Source organism: Chiroxiphia lanceolata, chromosome 3, assembly GCF_009829145.1.
Source record: "Chiroxiphia lanceolata isolate bChiLan1 chromosome 3, bChiLan1.pri, whole genome shotgun sequence".
Classification (NCBI taxonomy): Eukaryota; Metazoa; Chordata; class Aves; order Passeriformes; family Pipridae; genus Chiroxiphia; species Chiroxiphia lanceolata.
This window is the reverse complement of record NC_045639.1, coordinates 33,215,078-33,240,608: the sequence shown is the minus strand read 5'-3', so window position 1 is coordinate 33,240,608 and position 25,531 is coordinate 33,215,078. Positions and strand designations below refer to the sequence as shown.

Genomic DNA, 25,531 nt, shown 5'->3' with positions numbered 1-25,531 from the left:
CTACAAGCATGCACAAAATATAAAAGACTAGGATCCAATATATTGTGGAGGAAAACTGGGGAAAGCAACTGAGAGAATGTGAAAAATATGTCTCAGGTTCCTTTGCTTTATAGGACGGAGGGATGGACACTGCTGGTTAATTTTTCACTTAAAAAATATTTCAGAGAAGTACTGAAATGTGATGGTTTAGCAAGGAAAACAGCACAACAAAATGGAAGCTTATTCAGTGACTCCACAATGGAACAACTGGGGTCTGGTCTTATTATGCCTTTCTTTTGGTAGGACTGAGACTGTCCACAGGCTACAACTGATTCCTCTTTAGAACAGTCCTTCAAAGGCTCACTTACCCATTTTTGAAAGTGGATAAAACACTGCTTGCTTTTTTCACCCTGTCAACAGTCCTAAGAAAGACTTTCCCACTACTTACTCTAAGTAAGGGATTTCTCCAAGGACTAGAGTTAATGACACTTGTTTCTGATCTCACAAGACGTGGAACATACTCCAGTTCTCTGTACAACATAATATTCCACATTTCCAGTGCCTGATTTTCTATTGCTGTGCACTATATTATTTACTCACATCAGCACAAAGGGAGGGTAAAAGGCTGCCATTGCAGTGCAGTCCCTCTGGAAACATGGCATTCTAGGATAAAAGACAACACAACATACTGGGAAGAACAGAATAGTCCTTTAATCACAATAATGAAATTATGTGTGATTTTGTTAATTTTTTCATAGAAAACAGAAGGTCTTCAGACTGGAACAATAAGGTTGAATAGCACAAGAGACTAAAAACAGGTGAAGTTTAAGCAATTCAATTTGATAACACTGTCAAATCAATTGTAGAGATGTGTCCCCAGCTATCTGAGAAACATCGTTTTTTCAATTTTGTGACTTCATGGGCCTGTTTTTCAATTGTTTTCTTCTTTCCTTTTCTCTACTGAAAAACTTTACATATCCATTTATAGCTCTAGGAAGAAGATTGCCTCAGTGCTTGCATAGTCTTTCGGCTTTTGGCATAGCATCAGACATAAGCCTTCATCTGGCTCTTATTTTCTTTCTTGACCTCACCAAAATTTGACTGCTCTGTAGCTCACATTTCCAGCTTGGTATTATTATGTCTGAGATGCCAACTGGCAACAAAACTGCACAGGCACCTGAAGTATGAAATAAATATTTCTTGTTCATTCTAATTTCTCAGCATTGTGTCAGAGCTCCTGGTTTTCCCCTAAGTTTCTCCTTAAGGTCCCTTAATTGCAATCATCCTCCCAAAAAAAAAAAAAAAGGGGGTCACCCATCTCCATTCAATCTCAAGGACTGAACTTTAAGCACCAACTGTCCAAGATCTTGTTCTTAACAAGGCTCCCTGCCTGGTCTACGCATACTTTCTTCTTCAGGTTCAACAATAGCCATTAACTCTATTCTGCAGCAGCTTTCTAGATCAGAGTTTTTGCAACTGCTTTTAATTGGCCACCACTTTTTACAGAAGTAGCCAAGTGACTCCTCTGTTTTCTTTGGCTCTGTTTGGAGCTTCCTCGTGTACACAGCGCTCTCCTGCGATAGTTGTGTACTGTGAGGGCCTGGAAACTGCAACCTGGCTTGTCTACATCAGGAACTAAAGGTATCAGAAAACAATCATTTCCTGTAAAGTGGACGACAATGTGAACTTGAGAGCACACCTGCAACTTATAGTGTCCACATGTAAACTCTTACCACATGTTAAATGAGAGATGGCTTACTGTGAAAGAGAGAAATAAATGATGACTTCTTTTTATAAGCCAAAATGGTGGTAGACTAAAGGCGGTAAAAGTCACTTGCAATAGGTTATCTGGTGTTTTGGTGTGGAGTAAGAATTTGTTTGTGGCAAATGACTACAGAATAGCTCTTTGGTTACATTTCTGCTTAATGCCCTCTCCCGTAGAACTAATATGCTCTAAATATCCTGTTGTTATTTTAGACATCTAACTTTTCATTGGCATATTCTGTCCAGCAATAAATTTTCCCATATTGAATTATAGAGATGTAACTATACTAGAATTGCCCTGACAGTAGGAAAAGTTTCTCTTTGCTAGGTCAGGCAACTCTACTATATAACTGAAAAAAAACCTGGTAAAACACCTACCTATTCTCCATCAGGTTATAGGCTTTGTTACCTTTTTCTTAAGAGCTTTCTCTAATTCACATAGTTAAATGTCAAAGCTAATAAAAATGAGCTCATAAAAAGCACACAGATAAAGTGAACACTCCTTGAAATCATTTAAAGACCAAGAGGTGTTACAGGTTGCAAGATCTGGGGCTTATGCAAGACAATCTCTCAATTTTTTTGACCTGTTTCTTCCAGAAGAGGATATGATACTATGCTCACTCCAGTCTGACTTGCAAACAAGGAAATCCAAATAATCCTCAAGCTGCTGATTCAATATGTGGTTCTGGAGAAAAGCATTTCTCAAATATGAAAGATTGTAAGTCCACTGGGAAAGCTCTTTTTCAGACTTCTGTCTCAACCAAAACAAAACTAAACCATTTCTCTCATAAGTCATGTTTTTTTAAGCTCTAACTTTTTGGTGCTCTCTCTCTGTAGCTTTCTTCATTATCATACTGAGGCTGAGCACAGATTTGTTTTTCAGGACTCACCAGCACAGGTTTTTTTGCAATAGCATAGTTTTCCCCATCCTTCACAGAAGAGCTCTGATTTTTTTCTGTTACACAGATAAAATCTCCATTTATTTTAATGAATCTGATGACTCATTCCCAGCTACAGCCCTTTACATCTATCTGTAATGAATTCCCTATTGCTGTTTCTAAAACTCCTCTTGAATGCATCCAATTTTATTTGTGGTTTTGTATTCCAACAGGGCTTGTAAGCCTTCCAAGATCAGTATCATCTGAAATTTTATAAGGGCATCCTCCATTCTGTCACTTAAGCCATCAGTTAAAATATTGTTTAGGACAAAGGACTTAGTATCATAGAATCATATGCTTTTTCTTGTGTTAGAGATTTATGTATTAATTTTCAAAACACACATATTCAGTTTGTAAATTTGCTATTATTATAACTACCCAGAATTTCCACAGCATCACTGAAGATATAGCAGTTGACTAGTTGGATTTCTTCAAGGTCAGTTGGTTCATCAGGGACTCATCTTACAATGTAGGTTATGCCATCCTCAATAGCTGTCAAATGATTCATGTATAATAAGCATAGCTTTCTCAAGTTTCTGATACCTTCAGCTATGAATGGAATGGAGAAAAAAAAACAGGTCATGTTGTTAGGTGAACTATTTTGGTATGTTTGTAATATCTTGATCACAGCAAACAGCTAGACAGAATTAGATGTTTACTGCCTCACATACTACAACTATAGTTTGATGCCATGAAATATATGGTAGGTGTTGTTTGCAGAAATGATAAACACAACCTACTGATCAGCTACTGTATCATGTAATCAATATAAACTACCCCTCAGCCCAGAGAACGTAATTAATAGAAGATCAATAGGATCTTCTTATGGAACAAATCCAGGAGAAGCATTTTTTTCCATGCCATCAAAGGTAGACATACAAATTGCTATCTCCATTTCAGTTACTAGATTGTGTGGCACTAGCAAACATTATTCAAACTTTTCAACCTTGGTATCCAGTGACTGACCTCACAGAAAGTCAGCAATAGGTCAGGTGAAGGAACCTTTGCAATCTGACCAGCAGTTCACGCAGATTAGCCTGTTCTGGGGCCAGTCTGTCAGATTTGTTTGACTACAGTATGCATTACTAACTTGAAGGAGCACTCTGATACTTTTTGGCATTCAGGATACAGCACATATCAAGACTTCAGTGCAAATGTCTAAGAAATTACTTTTCTAAATGAGATAAAGGGATTTTCAAATTGTAATAGTGTACAAACTTCGGAGGTTGTTAAAACACCACATTCTCAGCACTATGTACTTTATTATGGTGTGCACTAAGAGAGAGTAAGCAGTAAAGTGTTGTAGTTCTTGTCAAATACTGTCTCCATATCGTCTGAAGTTTTCTGCTCTGCAAGTTTCCTCCCCATACAATTACTTAATATCTTGTTTGCCTAAAAGGTAAGTTGTGCAATGCCTTCCTGTTGCCAGTAACATACAGAACTGTTTCTTGATGTAAAGCAAGTTCCAGTTCATAACTATTTGAAACTGTGTGATACAGCAGTTATCAAAAACCTGGCTTTCTGTCTAGAGTTAATGGTCAAGTTAGTAAATATTTCTGCTACCAGTATCTACAATGCATTTACTTCATTTACTCTTTAATGGTTTCACTGAAATATTGTGACTTTAATTCACAGTTAAGATGTTTACTGTGGGACTGATATCTAGACTAAACCAGAGAATCTTTCCCTTTTTCCTTTCCCTTTCTATTAAACAATAAGCCAGAGGGAAAGCAAATCATCCCACTGGTGGTAGGAGTGAAGCCAGCATTTGCCAACAGCTGAGATACATGGACAGGTGGTTTTGTGCAAAGAGCTACAAGACAACCTAAACTTCAGCAGATCAACCAGAGCATTATATGTAATCTGGGCCTTAATCAGCCAAGGTCATTTCTAAAGTGCGCAGAAAGAGAAAATGCAGAAAATGCTGAGAAATCTAGTAGCAGTGTATGGGGGAAACAGCGCTACTCAACTGGTTTCAAACACTATTTTTGTTTTGTTTTCAGAATCCCATCCTAAACTGGAAGCCCAGACAAGGTCTGATCTGGCAAAAGCTGTACTAGAGGGCCCTCCACTGGCACAGCCCAGGCAGAGGACAATGAGTCGTTCATTTGTAGAGTCTGAAGGGGAGGGGAAGGGAAGGGGGCTGAAAGGAGGGGGAGGACAGCCAAATGCTAACATTTGAGCAAATGCTGAGAAAAATATAGAGTGGCTGGATCAGGTGTATTCTCGATCCTTCACTGCTCGTGTATGACAGGGCATCAGGAGGAGCAACTCTTGAAAATCTACTTTCTGTTCTTATTTTAGCTAAGTATAGGCAGAACATCTTTCCTTTGTCTCCTTCAGTGTCTCTTCTTTGTGAAATTCCATCTGGATCTCAGCTGGTCAAAAAGTCCCTAGAAAAGGAAATAATTGAAGGAAGTTTCCTTATATTATCAAAATCATGTTTAAAAAGTAGTTAATGAATAATTAATGTCTTTATAAATAGTCTATTGAAAGCAGAGAAATCAAATGACTGCGTTCATACAGAGATCATAGTCAGAATCACAGACAATGAGAAAATACAGAAAATGTTTCCAAATAGCGAACAAAATCTTGTCTTTGCTAGGCATCAGCAGTGTCACAAAACCGTCATCTCCTTTACATCAACCTACATGTAATTTATCTGTACTTAGAAGATGATACAGCACATGCATAACATTGGGTCCAGTGCATGAAACCATGAAACAAGGAGGGACAGAACGAGTCACCCAGCCTATCATGCAATCTCATTTGTCACTGCTCCTCTTTAATAAAATGTGCATTTGTGACTCACCTTATTATATAATATTCTGTCATTAACTATCATTGTCTCAAATTTCCTCTTCAAAGCTGATAGTGTGACATTTCACTACTTTCTTTTTCTCTCCTCCTACCCTTTTCCAGTACCCTGGGGGCTACTCCTCATGTTATCAAGAGGTACCCTACTTTTGTCCCCCACAATTCCAAGTCTTATTCTAGCAGTGTATGTTGCTGGTCCTGTTAGGAGATAGGTACCAAACTCCTTTAAAACACTACTTCAATAAATAAGAATTGCAATGAAGCAAATTGCAATTAAAGGTTTGCCTAAAGTGCAAAGCAATTCCTTGACATGGCATTCTTTGTTGTCATCACTATATGTAGTTAAATAAAAAAATAAAATCAAGTAAACAAATGAAAAAAACAAACTAAGAAAGGAGTCTGGGCTCTACAGAGGGATCTGGACAGGCCAGATTCATGGGCCAAGGCCAGTTGTAAGAGGTTCAACAAGGTGAAGTGCTGAATCCTGCACTCGGGTAACAAAAACCCCATGCTCTGCCCCCTGATGGTCTTGAGGTAGAGTGGCTAAAAAGCTGCCTGGTAGAAGAGGACTTGGTGGTGCTGATCGATAGCAACTGAACATGAGTCAGCAGTGTGCCCAGGTGGCCAAAAAGGCCAATGGCATCCTGGCCTGTATCAGAAATAGTGTGGCCAGCAGGACCGGGGAAGTGATTGTCCCCCTGTACTTGGCACTGGTGAGGCCATATCAAGTCCCGTGTCCAGTTTTGGGCCCCTCACTACAAGAAGGACATTGAGGTGCTGGAGCATGTTCAGAGAAGGGAAACAGAGCTGGTGAAGGGTCTGGAGTGTAAGTCCTATGAGGAGCAGTTGATGGAGGTGGGATTGTTTAGCTTGGAGAAAAGGAGGCTCAGGGGGGACTTTATCGCTCTCTACAACTATGTAAAAGGAGGTTGTAGTGAGGTGGAGGTCAGCCTCTTCTCACGAGTAATAAGTGACAGGACAAGGGGAAATGGCCTTAAGTTGCTCCAGAGGAGATTTAGGAAGACTTCTAGGCTACCAGGAAGAATGTCTTCACTGAAAGGGTCACTAGGCATTGGAACAAGACGCCTATGGAAATGGTGGAGTCACTATCCCTGAAGTTTCCAAGAACTGTGTAGATGTGACACTTAGGGACATGGTTTAGTGGTGGACTTACTAGTGTTAAGTTAATGATTAGACTTGATCTTAAGGGTCTTTTCCAACCTTAATGATTCCATGATCCTATGATTTCATGAGTCTAAATTTGTCCAATAACAGAAGTGTTTGGTATCTTCTGGATTGCGCAGTTTCTGTAAGTGTCCAAGACACCCCAGAAATAACAGGGAACAGTACACTCATAACAGCGTAGGTAAATACAGTTGAATATCTCAAGTTGGAAGGGATCCACACGGATGATCCTCCTCCCTCCTCCTCGCAGGATTACCTGCAAATAAACTCTTTCTAAGAGTATCATCCAAAAGCTCCTTGAACTCTGACAGATTCGCTGTAATTGAGTAAAGAGGAAGAGATGTTAGAAACTGAAGGAAACCTATTGTAAAGGTCTTGTAACAAAGAAGTTTCACAAGAAAATGAGCTGTTCTTACCATATGTCTTGTTTGCTTAACATTTTAAAGGGAAAATCTGATCTGTAGGGGCATTTTGTACTATCGAGACAGTTTTCAATTTACAAATAAGATACATACAATTATAGGGGATTTTTTTCCTGCTGCTTCAGGGAAAACTGTTGCAGATGGTGGTGAGGTGGCAAACGCAGGGTCCTGCACCTGGTGAGGAATAACCCCCTGCACCAGCACAGGCTGGGAGACAACTTACTGGAAAGCAGCTCTGTGGAGAAGGACCTGGAGATCCTAGTGGACAAGCTGTCTATGAGCCAGCAGTGTGCCCTTGCAGCCAAGAACGCCAATGGTATCCTGGGATGTATTAGGAAGAGCATTGCCAGCAAGTCGAGGAAGGTGATCCTGCTCCTCTGCTCAGCTCTGATAAGGCACATCTGGAGTGCTGTGTCCAGTTCTGGGATCCCCAGTACGAGGGAGATATGGAGCTCCTGGACTGCGTCCAGCAAAGGGCTATGAAAATGACTGGAGGACTGGAGCATCTCTCTTACAAGAAAAGGCTGAGACAGCTGTGCCTGTTCAGCCTCAAGAAGAGACAACTGAGAGGAGATCTCATCAATGTCTGCAAGTATCTGAAGGGAGGGTGTCAAGAGGATGGAGCTGGGCTCTTGTCAGTTATTGTTTTATATTATTGCTCCTGCCAAGCAATAAGACCAGGGGAAAAGGGGAGAAATTGATGCACAGGAAGCTCCACCTGAACATGAGGAAGAATTTCTTTACTGTGCAGGTGACCAAGCAGTGCAACAGGCAGGTATTGCATGATTCTGTGCAATCTGGTCTAGGATGATCCTGCTTGAGCAGGGACGTTGGACCATATGTCCCCCTGTGGTCCCTTCCAACCTTACCCATTCTGGGACTCTGTGAGGGAATAAAGCTGTTTTCCCAGGGTGCCTCAGATGTCAAGTTTCTGCTGTCAGCCTTCAGATCACTTCTGGAAGGTCAGACTGGATGCAAACCTCTGGCCTCAGGTCTTTGACACCGCCCATGCTGATGACAGCAGTTCTTGCACTGAAGCAGCAGCAGGGCCAGTGCTGCCCCAGCAGTCCTCTAGAGCCTCTTAGTGCAAGGTGGCTGTTTCACGTTTAGAAGCTGGCCTCCCCTTGGAGCAGCATTTGCTGGAGGAACTTTTTTTTTTTTTTTTTTTTTTTGGTGGCAGGGTTGGGATGTTCAAAGTAGCAAATACCCAGGGCATACCCTTTTTTGCTGGATGGCGGTGTTGGAACATGGGGTGCATTCAGAAGCCGGCAAACGGTGGTGACTTATGTCAGGGCTGTAGTCCCTGCTCCCTATCCCACCACTGCATCTGTGCGTTGCCCAGGAGGCTCTGCACGGCTCCAGGGATGGATTCAATGTCATTGGGAGGGGGGGAGAGAAGGAGGGAAGGAAGGTAGGAAGGAAGGAAGGAAAGAAAAGAAAGAAGGAAGGAAGGAAGGAAAAGAAGGAAGGAAGGAAGGAAGGAAGGAAGAGAAGGAAGGAAGGAAGCAAGGAAAGAAGGAAGGAAAAGAAAGAAGGGAAGGAAGGACAAGAGGAAGGAAAAGAAGGACGGGAAGGAAGGAAAAGAAAAGAGGAAGGGAAGGAAGGAAAAGAGGAAAGGAGGGAGGGAGGAAGCCACCGTGTATCGTCCCATCAGGAGGAGCCTTACATCGGGGTGGAAGTGACCTCACTGCCCGGGACAGCCGGATCCAGTGAGCGCTGGAGGGCCGCCGGCCAGTGCGGGCGCGCCTTGCGAGCAGCCAATGGCAGGGGCGGCGCCGCTTGTTGTCGCCCCGTGAGGCGGCTGCGCCGTGGGCTCGGTGCCGCCGCCGCCGCCGCAGGAGGGACCCGGGAGGCCCCAGGCCCCGGTGCCCGCTCGCCCCTCGCCGCCCTCACCGGCCCCGCAGCCCCCGCGGAGGGCGGGGAGATGCAGCCCCCGGGCGCTCAGCAGCCGCCTCTCTACGCGCCCAGCAGCGGGGACTTCACCTTCGTCTCCTCGGCGGACGCCGAAGGTGAGCGCGGGGCCGCGGGTCGGGCCTCGCTCGCTGTCCGGAGAGAAGGGCTCGGCGGGGCCCCGCGTCAGCGGGCGGCTACCGGGCCGCCGAGGCGGGAGGAGCCTTCCCTGCCCTCCTCCCCGCCGCCTCCTGGGTTGGTGTCGTGGCTGGAGGCGGAGCGGGGTGGCCGAGGTGGCCGCTGCCCTCGGTCCGCTGCGGCGGGTGCGACCCGCTGTCGTGTGCTCCGCGTCACGGTAGCACCAGCGTGGCACAGGCGGCCTGGGCGCCCCGTGTGTCCCGTTCTCCGAGAGCCGGGGCCGAGGCTGTCCCCAGCGCTGTCACTGAGCGCTCCTCCCGCTCTCCCGCGTTGCTGGAAAATCACTTCGGTGTCTGTCGAAGATTGTGTCCTGTGTTCACGTTTGCTCTAATGCTGTGCCGAGGTGTTTGCGTCGTGTCTCGTTTCAGCACCGTCATAAGGGAGAAAAAGAAGCCCTGTGTGTAATTTAGGGGGTGAAGCGTGGCCCGCTGCCGAACTGCTGCACAAATAGCAGTGGTGCACCAGGATGCCATGTACATCAAAATTGAACATATGGGAGTCAACAGCGGGCAAACTTAGTTTGGTGGAGAGTGATCTCTTGGGCTCTCCCCATTTAAACAACAAGCATTCTGCTTCTATGTATGTATTTAGTTACTCATACAATTGTGACTAGGGAATCATGTAAATCCTTACTCATGTGTCCCACCCTGGAGAAGAATTGCTGAAGTGGAATAATTACTGTTCTTTGCTGCATTTCCCAGTCCTTCTGAAAACAAACACAAATCGACAGTTACAGTCGTGGCCATTGGGTTTTTTGTTGCTGCTTTGTTTGGTTTGGTTTTTCTTCTTCTTCACCTTGGCCTGAAAAAGCATCCATGTACCTTTGCTTTCCCCTTGGAAGTATTTGTTGGGCAATGCTGAACCCAGTCCAGTATGGCCACCTTTCTGGTAGGTTGTGTTGAATTTGACTTGGCTCTGTGTTCCTTATGAACACAAGCAAGGTGTAATCTCCTGCCCGTTCAAGTGTAGTCCTGTGTGCTGCCCATACCTACTGTAGCAAAGGAAGACAAGACATAAAGAGCTTGATATTACAAAACTAAAGTATAGCACGTTGCACTCCAATTTTTATGTTTCCTAAATCTTGATCCATATGAAAAAAATAAAAATATAAGCTGTTCTTTCTCCCCATTTTATTTCCATGAGAGGTAGGAGCTGTCAGAAAGAATGGTGGAGAGGTGTTCTCAATTAAGTGGACAGATACAGTATGAAGAACAGACTGTTTGTGGTTTTACCTCTTGTACTGTTTTTTAAAAATTAAGAGCCAGGACTGTTTTGAAGACTGTTTTTTCACAATGTGTGATTGAAATGAGGCAGCTGAGAGACTTGGGTTTTGCTTCTATGGTCTTGAGCCTGAGACAGCAGGAGTGAAGGCACCCAGAGTCTCACTAGGAAGCATCAGAGCCCTCAGTTCTCGGAAGATTTTTCAGTGTCCAGTTCCCGTCTGTTACTGCAGCTTCATGTCTTGCAAAATAGACTTAAGATCATGTTAATAGGTTTCACAATTCAAAAGTGTACTTGCAAGTATCCACTGATCATTGACTGCTAAAAAGAGTCTTGATAAATAAGATTAGTGTTGGAGTTTTCCTTCCTCAGGATGGATTGTTAGCTGTCCCTGAGAAAGGAGAAATAAATGGCTGCTTGGATGTTGTGTTTCCTTTGTTTGACAGCTGCATTTATGCAGAGAGCAAGAATGTCTCCTTGCAGAAAGTGTTGTATTGTAGCAGAAACAAATATTTTTAAATGACAAAGGGTCCTAGTGACAAGAGGAAAACTTCTGAGGCTTTCTCTACCTTAATGCCCAGCCATTAAGACTTTTTTTTTCCTCCCTCTGTAAACAGCAGAGAAAGGTTTTGCTTGAGTCTGGTGAGAACTCTCATGATTATGAAATGATTGAAAACCATTTGTGGAGAAGCTTAAATTTAAGCTTGAGTGGCCTAGCAAGCTGATTTGGGAAGGAGAATTCTGATTAATTAATTGAGATAGTGAGTGATCAGTGAACACTTAAGACATGCTGGCTGAGACATGTTGTGCGAGATTCTGTCACTATACAAATTTTGTTTCTATAAAACTGTGTTGCATTTTTAAAGACGATGTCACAAATGTAATCTGCGACTATGGCCTGACTTACCTCTGTGAGTACATGTTTCAGAAGTACTTGCTATATAGCTGGGTGTTTTGGGAAATTTGTGCCGAGGCACTTTTATGTGTGAAAAACACACAACAATGGAAAGGCAAAAAAAGATTTTCTGTGGTGAGGTGAAAAGTTGTTGGATGAGAAGAGAGTTTCTGTCTCTCGTTATATTTGTAATAAGCTTTGTACAAAAAATTAGCATGTTTCTGTTTGTGTTTTTCATTCTTAGCAGATAATGGAAATCCATGGTTTCCTAAAGGAATAATTATTCCCCTCTTATGTATTTTTTTCTTTCTTCAAGTAATTTCATTTATTTTCTGATACTATTTTGTACGTTTCATCTGTTTATAACTGAATAAAACGAGCAAACAAAATTATTATTTATTGGTGATTTTGACACAGCCAGAACATAGATAAATTGCTCTTTGTTTTGTTTACTACTGTAGCAGAGCAAGATCATAGTATATTGAAGAGAACTCCTTGTATTTCTTTTTGGCTGGAGCCTAAGAATCTCTGACAATATTCTTTCTCTAACATTTTCAGCTATATTAAAGGCATGCTACAAATGAAGACATCTTCAGATATATTCCTTTTATGAAAAATTTCACATAGGAACAGAGAGTTCTTTTGGCTGAAACAGTGCCACTATGCAAAAGTATGCTCTGAAGGAGGTAGAATATGTCAGAAAAAATAATCCAGTTTACAGCATGTTGAGACTATTAGTTACTTCCTTTTGTGCCTTTAAACACTTAATGATACAGCACAAGTGGAAGCCTTTCTGTCATACCATAACACGGTGTCATAAAACAAGATTCCCATCTAAAAGCTAAAGCCTGGTAATTTTAGACCTAACCCAACAGTGGTACTATTGCATTAAAACCACAAGTATGCTTTCCAATTATGTATCTGTTAAAGTATAATTTTATTCTGTAACTTTGAATATTTCATGGTGATGACCAACACATGTAGCTTTGTATGTGTATTGTTTATCTTCCAGCACTTTTGAAATCAAATGGCTTTTGGCAAGACATAAAAAGATCTATATTTCTCTCCCTTTTTGTCCAAGATCTCAGTGGCTCCATAACAACTCCAGATGTTAAGTTAAATCTTGGAGGAGAATTCATCAAAGAATCTACTGCGACTACATTCCTAAGACAGAGAGGGTATGGCTGGCTTCTGGAAGTGGAAGATGATGACCCAGAAGATAACAAGCCACTCCTGTATGTTGTAATTATTTTGGGGTATCTATCTTTATTAGCTCTGTAGGAAAAACAATCAACTTGTAGCCTCTCGTTGTCCCACAGCCTTTTGCTGTAATTAGAATTCTGTGTGACAGAATTGACTGATGAGTGTTTTCTGGTGCAAGAATGAAAACATTGTTTCTCATTATGTGTTTAGTGTAATGAGAGAGGCTTGTTATTCACTGTCAGGGAGGAAGGAAGGAGGAAGTAAAGTCAAATTTTATTAATCTCTATAAGTATAAAGCTTTTGTGGGTCTTCTGCCTTTATCTGTTGATCCTGTAATGGTTTAAAAAAAATGAGATTGTATTCTTTCTATTTTTTTGTACTCTTGTTGCAAGTTTCTTAATACTGTCAAAGAATCAAAGGCTAAGACAATCCTGGGGAAAGATTTCTCTTAAGTAAATCTAAGGCAATTCTGTCAGTTACTCTGAAACAAAAGCATTCTGAATCAAAGGTATTATAGTAGGGATGCTAGAACCAAGGTAGCACAAACTTTATAATCTTTGATGCTGTCTTTTATTGTAAAGCTAGATTAAAAGGATGCTAGTGTTGAAAGACAATAGTGTCCTTGAAACTGAAAATCTCTGCATCCCTTGTTCTGTACACAGACGTGTGATTGGCTGAAGGAAGTTTGTATCTTAAGATTACTACACTGCACAGTCAGGCAGCCTAGGTCTTAGTCCTTGTTCTGCACCTAAGCAACTTCATTCTCAGTGTCTCAGCGTTTTTCTGTGTGAATTAAAGATAATGATGCTTTACAAAATTGAAGTGAGACAGAGAGTACTCTGGAGGACTCAGATGAGAGTTTGGGAGAGAAAGGGTGTCTGGAGAGCTTAATAACGACACTGCTACTTGAGAAGTACTTTAGTTTGAAGTGTGGGGAAATAGCTGCTTGTGTGAATAAGTCTGTTTTGTAGACTTCTAGCTTTTAATTAAGAAACAGACTGGTGTATTGAGGTGACAACATATGAATTCTGTTTTTTGTGTAACTTTTTGCACCACAAACCCCAAGTTTATGATTCAAAGACAGCTAGGTGTTCTAAGCTGCTGATTGCTGTAAGTGAGGAGAACACAACAGGGAAATGATCAGTTTCTGGCAAACAGGATGAATATGATAATCCTAAAAGAGAAGACCTTAATCTGACTTTCATGAAGCAGTTTTTATGCAGGTTTATGCAGTTTTGATTACTCACAGAACATGGGCCATAATGAAGTCTTCCGATCTAAATCCTACTAAGGATTGAAAGAACAAGAGCCAGCTAAGGAAAGTTCGTTCACCCGTGTGGTGCTACAGTGCAAATGTTTTGTTCAATAAAATGAGATATTTTTTTTTTTTACTTTCTCATTGGACAGCCTATTTCCAGACACTTGTTTCCTCTTACAGCTGCCTTCTTAGGTGAGGTAGATATCAGCTTCATGGAAAAGACAGTTCATTCACATAAGAAACTGTCAGAAGACCTAGACAATGACAAAGAATTATTTCTAGACAGCAAATGTTTTTGTTACACAGTCTTCAGAGTAAAGTATGGGAATTCTACATCCTTTTTAGATGAATGGAGGAAAATAGGTGCTTTTAGTCTACTCCTTAGATTCAGGGAGAAAAATGTTTTTTACGTAGTAATACCAGTTCTGAAGTAGCTTCAGTAGTAGAAGTCCAAAAATTGCCTTGAGAGACTCAGTGAGCACTATTTTTTCTTTTAAAAATTTTTTCTTTTAAAAAGACAAATTGTGATGAATCATGTCTTTTCACTTATTTCTCACTTCAACTTTTCCGAGGGAAAAAAACCCAAAAATCAAAGCCTTATACAAAACCTTCATAAATGGACTTCACAGAATTACAGCATCAACTAGGTTGGAAAAGACCTCTGAGATCATCAAGTCCAACCTAACTTAGGATATGATTCTTCACTGTACTCTTAAATGTAGAGCAGGATATCTGCTGGAGAGCAGGATGTCTTCTAAAAGTGTCTTGCATTCAGAACTCCTCAGTCATGACAGAGGTTCAGCACATAAGGAAGTGGATTACCCCTTACTTGGAAAGTCTGATTCCTTCCTGTGATGCTAGGATAATCAGGGCAAGATCAACCAGTTAAGAGTCTCCTGGGCAGAATACAGCTTCTGATCAATTTGTAGTTGCTTGCAGAGAGCATGTAGCAGGAAGCAGAGAAGGCAATGAGAGAAGGGCAAGATCTGTTGATAGATTTTACTGATAGTTTAAGTGGCTTTTATTTATTTTTACCCATATTGAAATCAAGCCAGAAATTAAACAATTGGCATAAACTGGTCTGCTGTAAACTGCTGTTAGTGAAGGAAGTTAAACTCCATTTTATTTTAAAAAATTGTTTTTACCTGATGTATTTGGAGTGCTGTAAGATTAGTGAATATGATGGTATTCTTTCTTGTAGAATTTGAAATAAAATGTTTCCACAGTAAGTGTGCTCATGGCAAATTGCTTGGCATAGGAATACACAGACATTCTACTTTGGTGTATGTACGTCTTTGACTTTTAAGTTACAATGGTACGAGTGTGTTGTGTTCTTGTATGTCAGAAAAACAGACCTGCTCTCTTAATGCAATCTGTTAGGATATTAGAATCATGAATGGTTCAGGTTGGAAGGGACCTCATCTAGCTCCAAACCCTCTGCCACGGGCAGGGACAGCTTCCACTAGACCATGTTGCTCAGAGCCCCATCCAACCTGGCCTGGGTATGTTGTGTACGTTTTCTATTCTCAGTCATGTAATTTATTTTTGAGTAATTAAATAAATCTAGCTGTCACACCAGTTACTGAATGTGGGATGAAGATATGGTGTTGCTTTATTGTAGACAAACTGTTCCTTCAGGAAGCCTTGTTGGTGGCAGGAGACTTGCTCTCTAAACCTACTATATGCCCCGCACTGATTTTTTTATGCTCTATTCCATTACTGTGGTGTTTAATAATGCTCTCTTGCTTTACAATTTCAGGGAAGAACTTGACATTGATCTGAAGGATATTTACTACAAAATTCGATGTGTGTTGATGCCTATGCCATCTCTTGGGTTCAATAGGCAGGTAGTGAGAGACAATCCAGACTTTTGGGGTCCTCTGGCAGTTGTCCTCTTCTTCTCAATGATTTCATTATATGGACAGTTTAAGGTAGGTGTAAGTTTTCTGCCTAAAAAGAAATCTAAGCTAAATCTGGGGATGTGATTACTAAGTAATTTGCATTCTTACGTAGGTAGAAAGCCTTTTTTTCACATACTAATGCAGGGCATTTCAAATGCTGTTTCTCAATATGTAGAAAGACAGCAGTAAGAAATTTATTAAATAGCCCACAGATAAGTTAATCATGCTGAAATGTCAGGTTTGTTTTTATACAGTAAAACAAAGGAAAGATGTGGTTTCTAGAGGAACCAGATTGAAACTAATGGGTTTATATTCATATTTGTGAATCTTTCAATTTTAATTGTGACCTTTTGTTAACTTGCTTGTTATTGCTAAAAAATGTTACTGAAAAGCATTTGTTTGGATGCCATCAATGTTAATTCCCTGACAAATAAAGCTGCCTGATTAATTCATACTATATCACTGCTGTTATCTGCTATATTTAATCTTTATTACTGCCATTTGCTGTTTTGTCTTCCCTACACAGTTAGAATCAAATAACTTTCCTCTGGTCAATAGACTTTTTCCATAATTCCTTTTGAACTCCAGGGTGAATAGATATTCAGAGGCATTGCGCATATTTAATTGGCCTCCATAAACACTGTTACCTTTTTTCTTTATGTTTAGATTAAAATAAAGAAGTGTTATCAATTATATTAACAATTTGAATGTAAGCCTAGGTGATCCTGCTTTGGAAATCTTTATATATGTGGTTACAGTTGTTTTGAATACAATGAAATATAGCAATAAGCCATATGTAAGTGAGCAGAAAGTGCTTATAAAAGGATTTGTGTGAATGGTGGAATAAAATTCCCTTTGGGACCTCTGGCTTCTGTCTGGTGTACCAAATGCTGACTAAGAATGCACCCTTAGTATCTTGTCCCTATGAGGCTTTAAGTGAGTAGACTAAACCACTGTATTACTCAAGTCTTCTGGGTGCTTACCTGTCTCCTCAGCAAAATAAAGACCATTCCTTGACCCCATGACAGATAAACTGCCTCCTGCAGTTGGTGTACCCCCTGTACAGGAACACTAGGTCTAATGTTTCTTACGAGCAGTGGATTTACCATAGGGATGCAAGAGTGCCATATGTGAGTGAGGAGGGAAAGCTAGCAGCTAGCAACAGGATGACTGACAACAGCTAGACTGGGTGAACTGAACAGTGAGCTGTAAACCTGGAGAGAGATGAACTCTCCTGATCTAAGACTTTATTCCAATCCTTGTCTTTTAGACAGTGGAGGAAAGCAGCAAATGAAAGGAGACCATGTGCTATTTTCACAAATAGCATAAAGTCATTATTTAGGTTTTCTTAAGTGATGCTGTGATTTTTATCTCTTTTCCCCTATATCATTCTTCTGGAAATCTGGAATTTTTAGTTAAGCAAAGTATTGAATTGAGTACTGACTTAACTGAGTACTGGAAATACGGAGACTGTACTGATACTGTTGTTTCCTTCTATAAAGGCATTTCAAAAAGGAGAGCTTCATTTCTAGTCCTCCCAGTGACTCAACTCCAAAAATAGCTAAGTTACTTTGAAGCCAGAGAATGATTTTAAGATTTCTTCTTTAGCTTAAGAGCAGAACTATGAAAGAAGCAAAAAAAATAATGACAGGTTTGGTCCCAGGAGTCTAGGGCTCTTTATTAAGTTATGATCATCATCAAGTTCCACTGAGAACTGCAGTCCTTTGTCTTCTTTGAATAAAGAATGAAGTGGCATCTTTAAGGGTACAAGAAGGAGAATTCCAACTCCTTGTATTGGTTGGGCTGACTTTAAAATTGGTCTGAGCACACATTGTAATAGGTGGGATGTGAAGACAGGGTACTTTTAGCTAAACTTCCTATTCCTATTGCAATACTTAAAAAACACATTGCATGTACATTTCATGTACACCAAATTTACCATAAATGTGATTCTGTAAATGTAACCTCTTAATTTTATTTGCAAATTGCATTGTGCTACTAACTAAAACTATTCTTGCTGCAATTCAGAATTCAGTTTTGCATAATAAAATCCTTGATTGCAGTGAAAGTGATTAACGGAAATGAGTTTTCCTTTCTGACAATGAAAATTATTCATATAAATGAATTGTTCTTTATCTCTTAAGGTTGTTTCTTGGATTATAACTATTTGGATATTTGGATCCTTGACAATTTTTTTACTGGCCAGAGTTCTTGGAGGAGAAGTAAGTACCTGTATGCAAAAAGGATGTAGAGAGAGGTAATGTAAAGCCTCTTGGTTACATTTTTCAGCAGTAGTTGAGTTTTCTTAGTGCTTGGCTTTGGACCTTGTAGCCAGCTAAGGATGGATGCAGTTGGTAAGTGTAAAGTCAACATTTCAGGTTCTTGGCCTCCAAAATAAAATCTAAAATAGAGAGATGGTCAGCTAATCTTTCTGTGCAATGGATGGTATCCTTGGAAGTGATAAACAACCTGGAAGTTTGTACTGTGCGTCCCAGAAATTCTAACAGCTTCTGTAATCCAGAACTGGAGGGGCAAGTGCTTTCAATTTTTTGGGCACTGGCCTAAATGTGGCCCTTTCTCCTCCTTTGCACTGCTCATGCACCATCCTTTATTTATTTTAATTTTTTTTTTTTTTTAGTGGGGGCTAACAGCAGTTGTATGATGGCCTTGTGGGTAAAGCACCTACCAGTGTTTGTTTTCATCCTTAGCCTGATGCGGTTCAGACCCACTAAAGGATGAAAGCCAATGCATATTCCTCAACTGCAAAGCCAGTTGAAGTTTGGGCCTGAATTCCTTCCTCCAGCTGCTTGCATCAGCAGAGTTGGAATAGCTGCTTAAGTTGTTTACAGATTGAGTCACTAATCGATTCAGGTGTAAACAACAAAAAATGACTTGGAGCAAAGCCCACAGACAGCTACAGTGGAACAGTCAGGAGTGTAGACTTTCTTAAAATGTATCTACAGAATAAAATGCATTGAACTGTGTCGTGAAGAACTAAATATTCAGCGATGATTGAATTTTATATTTTTACTATGCATCTTTCATTAATGATGCACTAGTGTTGCAGACTTACCATGTTACTCCTTTTAAATTTTTTAGATTTTCCTTTTAATCATAAATGCTAGAGTCTTCTCATGTGAACGTGAAAGCTTGTATAAATGTGATTGCATTGTATTTCTGCATATCAACACGATCTAGATGCCCATTAAATCAATCTGTTTTGTGGCTCACAGTGTGAAATTATCAGAATGTATAAACTGGGGAGAAGGTATAGGTCTGCAGAGTTCACTGTGAGCGATCATTGTCAACAAGAGAGTGCTTGCAAGATACCACTATTTTTCCTGTTAAATCCAAGAAGCATAGCTGGGCCCAGGAACATTTCAAACTCTGTTAGGGGGAAATCAGACACTTCATTCTGAAGCTAAAAGTAGTTATGGAAATACTTTAAACAACTCTGTTCAAGATAGTCATAATAAATTTCAGCTGGAAATCAGAAGAATTCTGTCTCTTAGAGGGATCAAGGTCTAGGTCTTCCACTGGCACCAAGAGCATTCATGTACTTTATGTATTTATTTATATATATAACGGATATGAGTATGTTAATACAGAAAATTATGTCGTTGCTGCTTGTGACAAACTGAGAGCTCTGTTGCAGTTCTGTGCTCCTAGGTATCATATGTACACTCCTTGGAGAGTGACAGTTGAGAACCACTTAAGGCAGAACATGAAAATATGAGGGGTGGATGGATTTACGTATTTAACCTGTGTAATACTTCCTTTGAAAGTGATCATTTACAGTGTCTAAAAACAACAGCAAAAAAAGGACAAGGTACTTTTAATTCTAGGAGGTAGCATACAGAAACAATTTTCACACTAGCAAGCTTCCATTAGCTGAAATTTCATGAATACCTAAGACATTATTATCGTTATTCACAGTGTTATAACAAGATCAAATTGCATTTGGTGGCAAAGATTGAGTACTGTAAAGCTTATTTATATGTGCTTGAAAATTTCAGGTTGCTTATGGCCAAGTTCTTGGTGTAATAGGATATTCCCTACTTCCCCTCATTGTCATAGCACCTGTACTTTTGGTGGTTGGATCATTCGAAGTTGTTTCTACCCTAATAAAAGTAAGTTCATATCATCTATTGAGAATTGTTTGGTTAATTTTAAGTCACTTTCCTAACACTTCAAGTATTAATATGTTCAGGAAAACATAACGATGTGTCAGAATTTTTAGAACTACAATGTAAGCTCTGTGATCCTTTTGTTTAATGGTGGAAAGTGAATTTTGTCTTAAATGCTCCTGAGTGCTTGGGGATATACAGTGCTGTTGCTATAACAACACCTGTTGTTACTAAGCTAGCTTATATTTAAGTATTTTGCTATGCCCCAATAGTTGCATTAAAAAAAAATAGGATTCTCATTTTGACAAGAGGATGCATAATTAAACCTCAGAATGAAGAACCTGAAAATAAGCTGTTCTATCCCTTCCCCCAACATCCAGTTTATTTTTAGTTGCTCTAGCATGAATATGACATTAGTCATTGTTCTGAGACCTTCCCATAGTATAGCTGTACAAAGCTCTCAATACCCTTTGCAGAGAAGGTAAGTATTGTTCTGATTTACAGTTGTGGAATGTAAGGCACAAGAATAACCTGCCTGATACCACCTGCTGCTGGACACCTTTTATGAAACCAGCAACGTTCCCTGATAGAACTACATAATGTTCTTGAACACTTCCAATACTTCTGAAAGCCCTTTTGGGGAATCTTTGAAGTTATTGATGAACTTCTGGAAAGGTTAACTGGGAAAATTCTGTTATAAGCTAAGCTGTGGGCTTTTGGGGGAGTTGTTCTGTTGATTTGATTATTTCTGTCCTTCTAACTTGCTGGTAAACAGTATAATGGAAGTATAACTAAAGTGTGTGATAAGTAAAAAAATTGCTGTATTTGTGATTTGGTAACTTGCAATTACTGTTAAATGATAGTCAGAAAGTAAATCGTTAACTTACCAATTAACTAATATATAACTTGAAAATAAATATATGTTAATGAAACCTCTGTTACTTGATTACTATTACCAGTCTTACGTTAACATCAGGGCAAACCAGCCTGAGATTCTTGCCTTTGCACCATAAGTATGAAAATGCATTACAAGCCCCATATGGCCAAAACTACTTAAGCTGTGACAAGTACTACTTCTTATGGCTGTGTGCTTGGGGAAAAATTTCACAGCCCTGAAGTTGGGGAACTTACAGTGAAATAGGGAAATTCCAGCCATTTCTTTTCCAGTTGCAATCACTGCACCTCAATTGATTTAATTGCTGCAATTTTCCTAATGTATCTTAGGGAGTTCAGTCATGATCTTGATTGTCCTTCTTGTCCATCTCTGCAGCCTCGGGTAAGGCAGCAAAACCAGAAGTATGCAATGACATGCAATTTGGTGGTGGTGGGTTAGGGGTTTTTTGTTGGTTTTTTTTTTGTTTTGGTTTGGGTTTTTTACACTGATTGTTAAATGGGCCACATGATCCCTGAAGGGCTTCAGCTCCTCTGACAGAACTGTGGAAGAGTTCTTTGCTGGGGTCCTGTTCTGTCTGCCATTGTGGGTCTTGTATTTTGCAGAAGAGTATAGTGGTTTTGCATACCACTCAGTTTTAAGTATTTTTCCTTCTTTGTTAATATGCAGGGTGCTGCTAGAGGATAATAATATCAGATTTCTTTTTGCTCTAATCTTGTTAGTTTGAGGTTTGAGTCAAGTTCTCTGACTTCAAGACTTTTTTCTTTAAAAGCATGCATGCTGACTTCATATAACTTAGTGGATATTTGTAAGTGATATTACTTTCTACCAGTCTTTTAAGCTGGTTCTCCCTCAATTTAGTAAGCAATATAGTCTCTGATAAAGGTTGTATTTTGGCAGGCTTCTCACTGCACCTGAAAGGAATAGGAATATGAGGTTCAGTTATCTTGAGGTGGGGGCACCATAACTAAAGAAAAATTTATGAGCCAAATTAATCCTGAAATAAAAAATATTAGTTTTAACTCTCTGGTGTATGTTATAGGAGGAAATGTAAAGTATAGTAACTATTTTGCTTGAAGGTGTGCATGGGGTAATAGTTGAGGACAGTCAAGGTAGAAAGAAATTTAATCCAGTGAGGTTTCAAATTATTGGTGTATGTAAGATTACAGCTTACAGCTTGCTTTGTGGTATCTATATGTCTTACACAGAGAAAACTTACTGTAGATCCTTAGCTACTCACTGCAGTAAAACTGTCTCAAGTGAAAACAGCATGCTCTGTTTCTCTAAACTTCAATGAAAATGTGTAGTATAGACTTCGTATTTGTGTGTGTGTATTTTTCCCCCCAAACTCTTTTTTGGAGAGTTTCTTTTTAATTGTGTTGAGAGAAGAACTGATTTTTTTCATGGTATTTGGAGAGACTTTCTCGTGGTGTCAGCTAAGACTGTTCATCTTCTTTTTCAGCTGTTTGGAGTCTTTTGGGCTGCATACAGTGCTGCATCATTACTAGTTGGAGAAGAATTCAAGACCAAGAAACCCCTTCTAATTTATCCTATCTTTTTATTATACATTTATTTTCTGTCCTTGTACACTGGGGTGTGATCTAGTGTAAGATGGGGCCAGAAACCATATTTTAGTCACTTGCAGACTGATAACGTGTAAGGTTGAGGAGGCTGGAGATAATACAAGTGACTGTTTTGTATCCCGTTGTCAAGATGTTTTAAGATCGAAGAGCATATTTGTGTATATTATTTAATGAAGCAATTGTAGCTATATAGATTTGTATCAAAGTTCTAGGTTTGTTTAAGACTCTTCAGATTTTAATGAACAAAATAAAAGAACCTTGTGTTTTATAATAACGCGTAGCAAAACCACAACTCAATACCTGTGCCAAAAGCACTGGGACCATATTACTATGTTCAAGAAGAAAAAATGAGAAGTTAACTGTAACAATCTCAAAGTGCAATTTTTCTTTTGAGCTTAAACACAGCTGGCTTTTTTTGGCACAGCAAATTCTGTAGATAATATATATTTATGAAACAGTCCTGATTGTTCACAGAATAGTCTGTATAATCAAGACAAGAAGATACTACTTTTAATTTAGTGCCTCAATTACTTTGATTTGGCTGTTGAGTTTTTATAAATTCCAATTTGTTTTCAAAACATGTATATACTGTGTATTTTGTATCTATTGTTGTGTGTACCGTAAATACTCCTTGGTTAAGGATGTATATTGGATTTTTAAAAATTGAAGATACAAGTATTTGAAGTCTTCATTTACTATCTCTGACCAAAGGAGCAAGATATTTACAGTGTGGCATAATTAATTAAAATGCATATTTAGAGAATCAAATTATTTTACTTAAAAGTATAAATTTACAGAGAAATGGGTGAACACCTTTCTCAACTCTAGTGCTGGCTTAGTGTTGGAGAAAAAAGATGATCTATCAAATTTGTGTGATCTTTAAACAATGTTATTTTATGATGACAAAATAAAAATAATGCTTCCCTAACTATGTTTTACAACATCTTGCTCTGTTTTGCTTTTAATAGCACGGTATTTAACACACATCTATTTTTTTCCTCACCAATAATATTGATCCCTTGTAAAGAGAAATAAAGATTTGGAAGGCCAGATTCTCCCTCCACTAAACAAGGGAGAGTTACAGCCTTAGTAACAGTTACAGGTTTGCTAATTTTGACTCTCCAAGGATTATGTAATAATGTGATGACATGTTAAATATTTCCCGTGTACCGTGTTGATTGCTTATGTAATAGTCCTTATGGTAAGATTTCTTCACAAGGGAAGTCCACTGAAGTTCACTTTGCATGGTACTAACTTAGGCATTTGCAATCTTCAGTATTTGGTATCGACAAATAGATCTTAAGTTTCTTAATTTATTTTTTTTTTTGGTAACAGAAAAAAAAGCGTTTCCCCCCCCCCTTTTTTTTTTAATGCTGCAAATAAAAATCAGCCATGACAAGGTAATTGCAAGGGCTGTCTTTGGCCCCTGATGGACATATTTCCATGTCAGAACTGTAGCTTTTCAGCTTTTTAGACTGTGGAACTTGCCATCTTGGTAACTTATTTTTACCAGTCATTACTGATGCAAAATATATAATTAAATTCCAACTCTCCCACAGACCTTTTGCTTATTCAGTCTGCTTTCCTGGCTGATGCTTGTGTTGGTATTAAATGGAACTACTTGAAGTTAATGCTGGACATAAATTGTAGTGTAATACTTGAGCTTGTAATATATAAAAGGAGAAAAACTTGTAGAGCAATGGACTTTCCACCTGGTTATGACTTCTGCAGAAGTTCTGGTAGAATTACTGCAGAGTCATACTGAACCAATTTATACCAGCAACTTAGTTCTTACCTACAAGTATTTTAAGAGCATTCATATCACATTCTGAAAAAAAAAAAGAAAAAGCAAATTATGGTGTATTTTAAAAAAAGCATATTAGCTTTGGAATCTTGCGTGATAATCTGGTCTTACCTTGTTTTTTTCATTACTTATCTTGCTTTTTTAACAGGAATATGCAAGTAGTATTATGAAACTCCACCCAGACCCTGTAAATACATGTTTAACTACCATCCCCACAAGGTGAAGGGCGAGGACATATTTAGGTTACTGGGCTTCCAGAGAGCTTTAAGCTTAGTTCCTCTTTGCAGAGTTGTTTGTGAGGTGTCCGTAATGGATCCCGTGCATCTGAAATGACTATGAATATTGAAAGGATGCAAGAATGTTCTGTTGAATCTCTGAGTATCTCAATTTCCTCTACATTAATTTTCTGTGAAATTTATAGGTGCAGTTTTAACTGTTCCTTTCCACAGACTTGGCACATGTGTAATATGCAATGTAGATATGCACTTAACATAGTACATATTTTGTACACAATTGCAAATTTGCACCTTTTAATCTTAATGTCTCTAGGGTCACCTTTTGCATATGCTGTGCAAGAAATATGTACAAACAACTCTCAAATGGTTCTGATAGTTTGTAATAACTTTGCATTCAACAAACTCATATTTTTAGATGAGGTATGTGTGTAAATACAAGATGTATTTTATAAAAATTTTGAATTAAACTTGTTTACAGAATGTATGAAGCTCATTTATATTTGCTGAATTAATACTGAATAATTAATATTGATTAATTAAGACACATCTCTAATCCCATACCTGTCACTGATAAATATTGATGTATATAGCATCAATGGCTTTGAGGCTATGAAGAAGTTTTGTGGTAATATATATACTGTTTCAATCTGTCAAAACTGGAAACTTAGAGCATATTCATCTAGCAAAAAAGTTGCCTTTCTAAGATGCAATACCTCCTTCTGAGGTGGAGACATGGGTGTCACACCTTAGATGTGCTTTTTGGATGATCTCTACAGAGCAGCTAAACATGTACATATCTTTTTTCCTCTTCTACCCATCAGACCTACTCTGCTGTGTATCAGAAAAGTTACGCTTACTTGAAAAGTGTGTGAAACCAGTTGTTATGATGAGGAGACAACATACAGCTCGAGATCTGCTGTGAATGTTATCACTACCCCTAGTGCTTTACTTGAAGTAGTGAAGCAGGCTTAAGAGCTGCTTATTTTACTCCCAGGACAATTTTGATTAGCCTGGGTGGCACACATACTTGTGGGTTTGGTTGTGTTCTTTTAGTTTTTCTTTACACATTGTATTTCTTAAATCATTTTCCTGCTACAGCAGCCTCTGCTAGTTTGAGTCCTTCTAATAAAAATATTCTGTAGGAAATTTAATTATATTTAAAAAATATATTTACGAAAATCAGTAGCCTAAAACCATTTTGAAATATTTTAGTATAAC

The 25,531-nt window shown here is 39.2% G+C and overlaps 1 protein-coding gene and 1 long non-coding RNA gene across 2 annotated transcripts; one reads left to right on the top strand and one right to left on the bottom strand.

Moving 5' to 3' along the window:
• Positions 1 to 683: 683 nt before the first annotated feature.
• On the bottom strand, positions 684 to 8,583 carry LOC116785166. The gene is made up of 3 exons (XR_004356405.1): positions 7,975 to 8,583; positions 4,652 to 5,074; positions 684 to 3,230 (listed from the first exon to the last, which is right to left on the bottom strand). It is a non-coding gene; the product is annotated as an uncharacterized LOC116785166 (long non-coding RNA).
• A 298-nt stretch (positions 8,584 to 8,881) lies between these two features.
• On the top strand, positions 8,882 to 24,790 carry YIPF4 (Yip1 domain family member 4). The gene is made up of 6 exons (XM_032683537.1): positions 8,882 to 9,114; positions 12,391 to 12,544; positions 15,530 to 15,701; positions 17,816 to 17,893; positions 19,688 to 19,801; positions 22,153 to 24,790. The coding sequence occupies exons 1-6, from the start codon at positions 9,030 to 9,032 to the stop codon at positions 22,288 to 22,290; spliced, it is 741 nt and encodes a 246-aa protein (XP_032539428.1). The 5' UTR covers positions 8,882 to 9,029; the 3' UTR covers positions 22,291 to 24,790.
• Positions 24,791 to 25,531: the final 741 nt, after the last annotated feature.

Excerpts from the sequence above, each read along its gene's own strand:
- YIPF4 (XM_032683537.1), top strand. The coding sequence starts at position 9,030 with ATGCAGCCCCCGGGCGCTCAGCAGCCGCCTCTCTACGCGCCCAGCAGC. Across the intron at positions 12,545-15,529 it reads GAAGATAACAAGCCACTCCT|GGAAGAACTTGACATTGATC; the intron begins GTATGTTGTAAT and ends TTACAATTTCAG. Across the intron at positions 19,802-22,152 it reads TTGTTTCTACCCTAATAAAA|CTGTTTGGAGTCTTTTGGGC; the intron begins GTAAGTTCATAT and ends CTTCTTTTTCAG.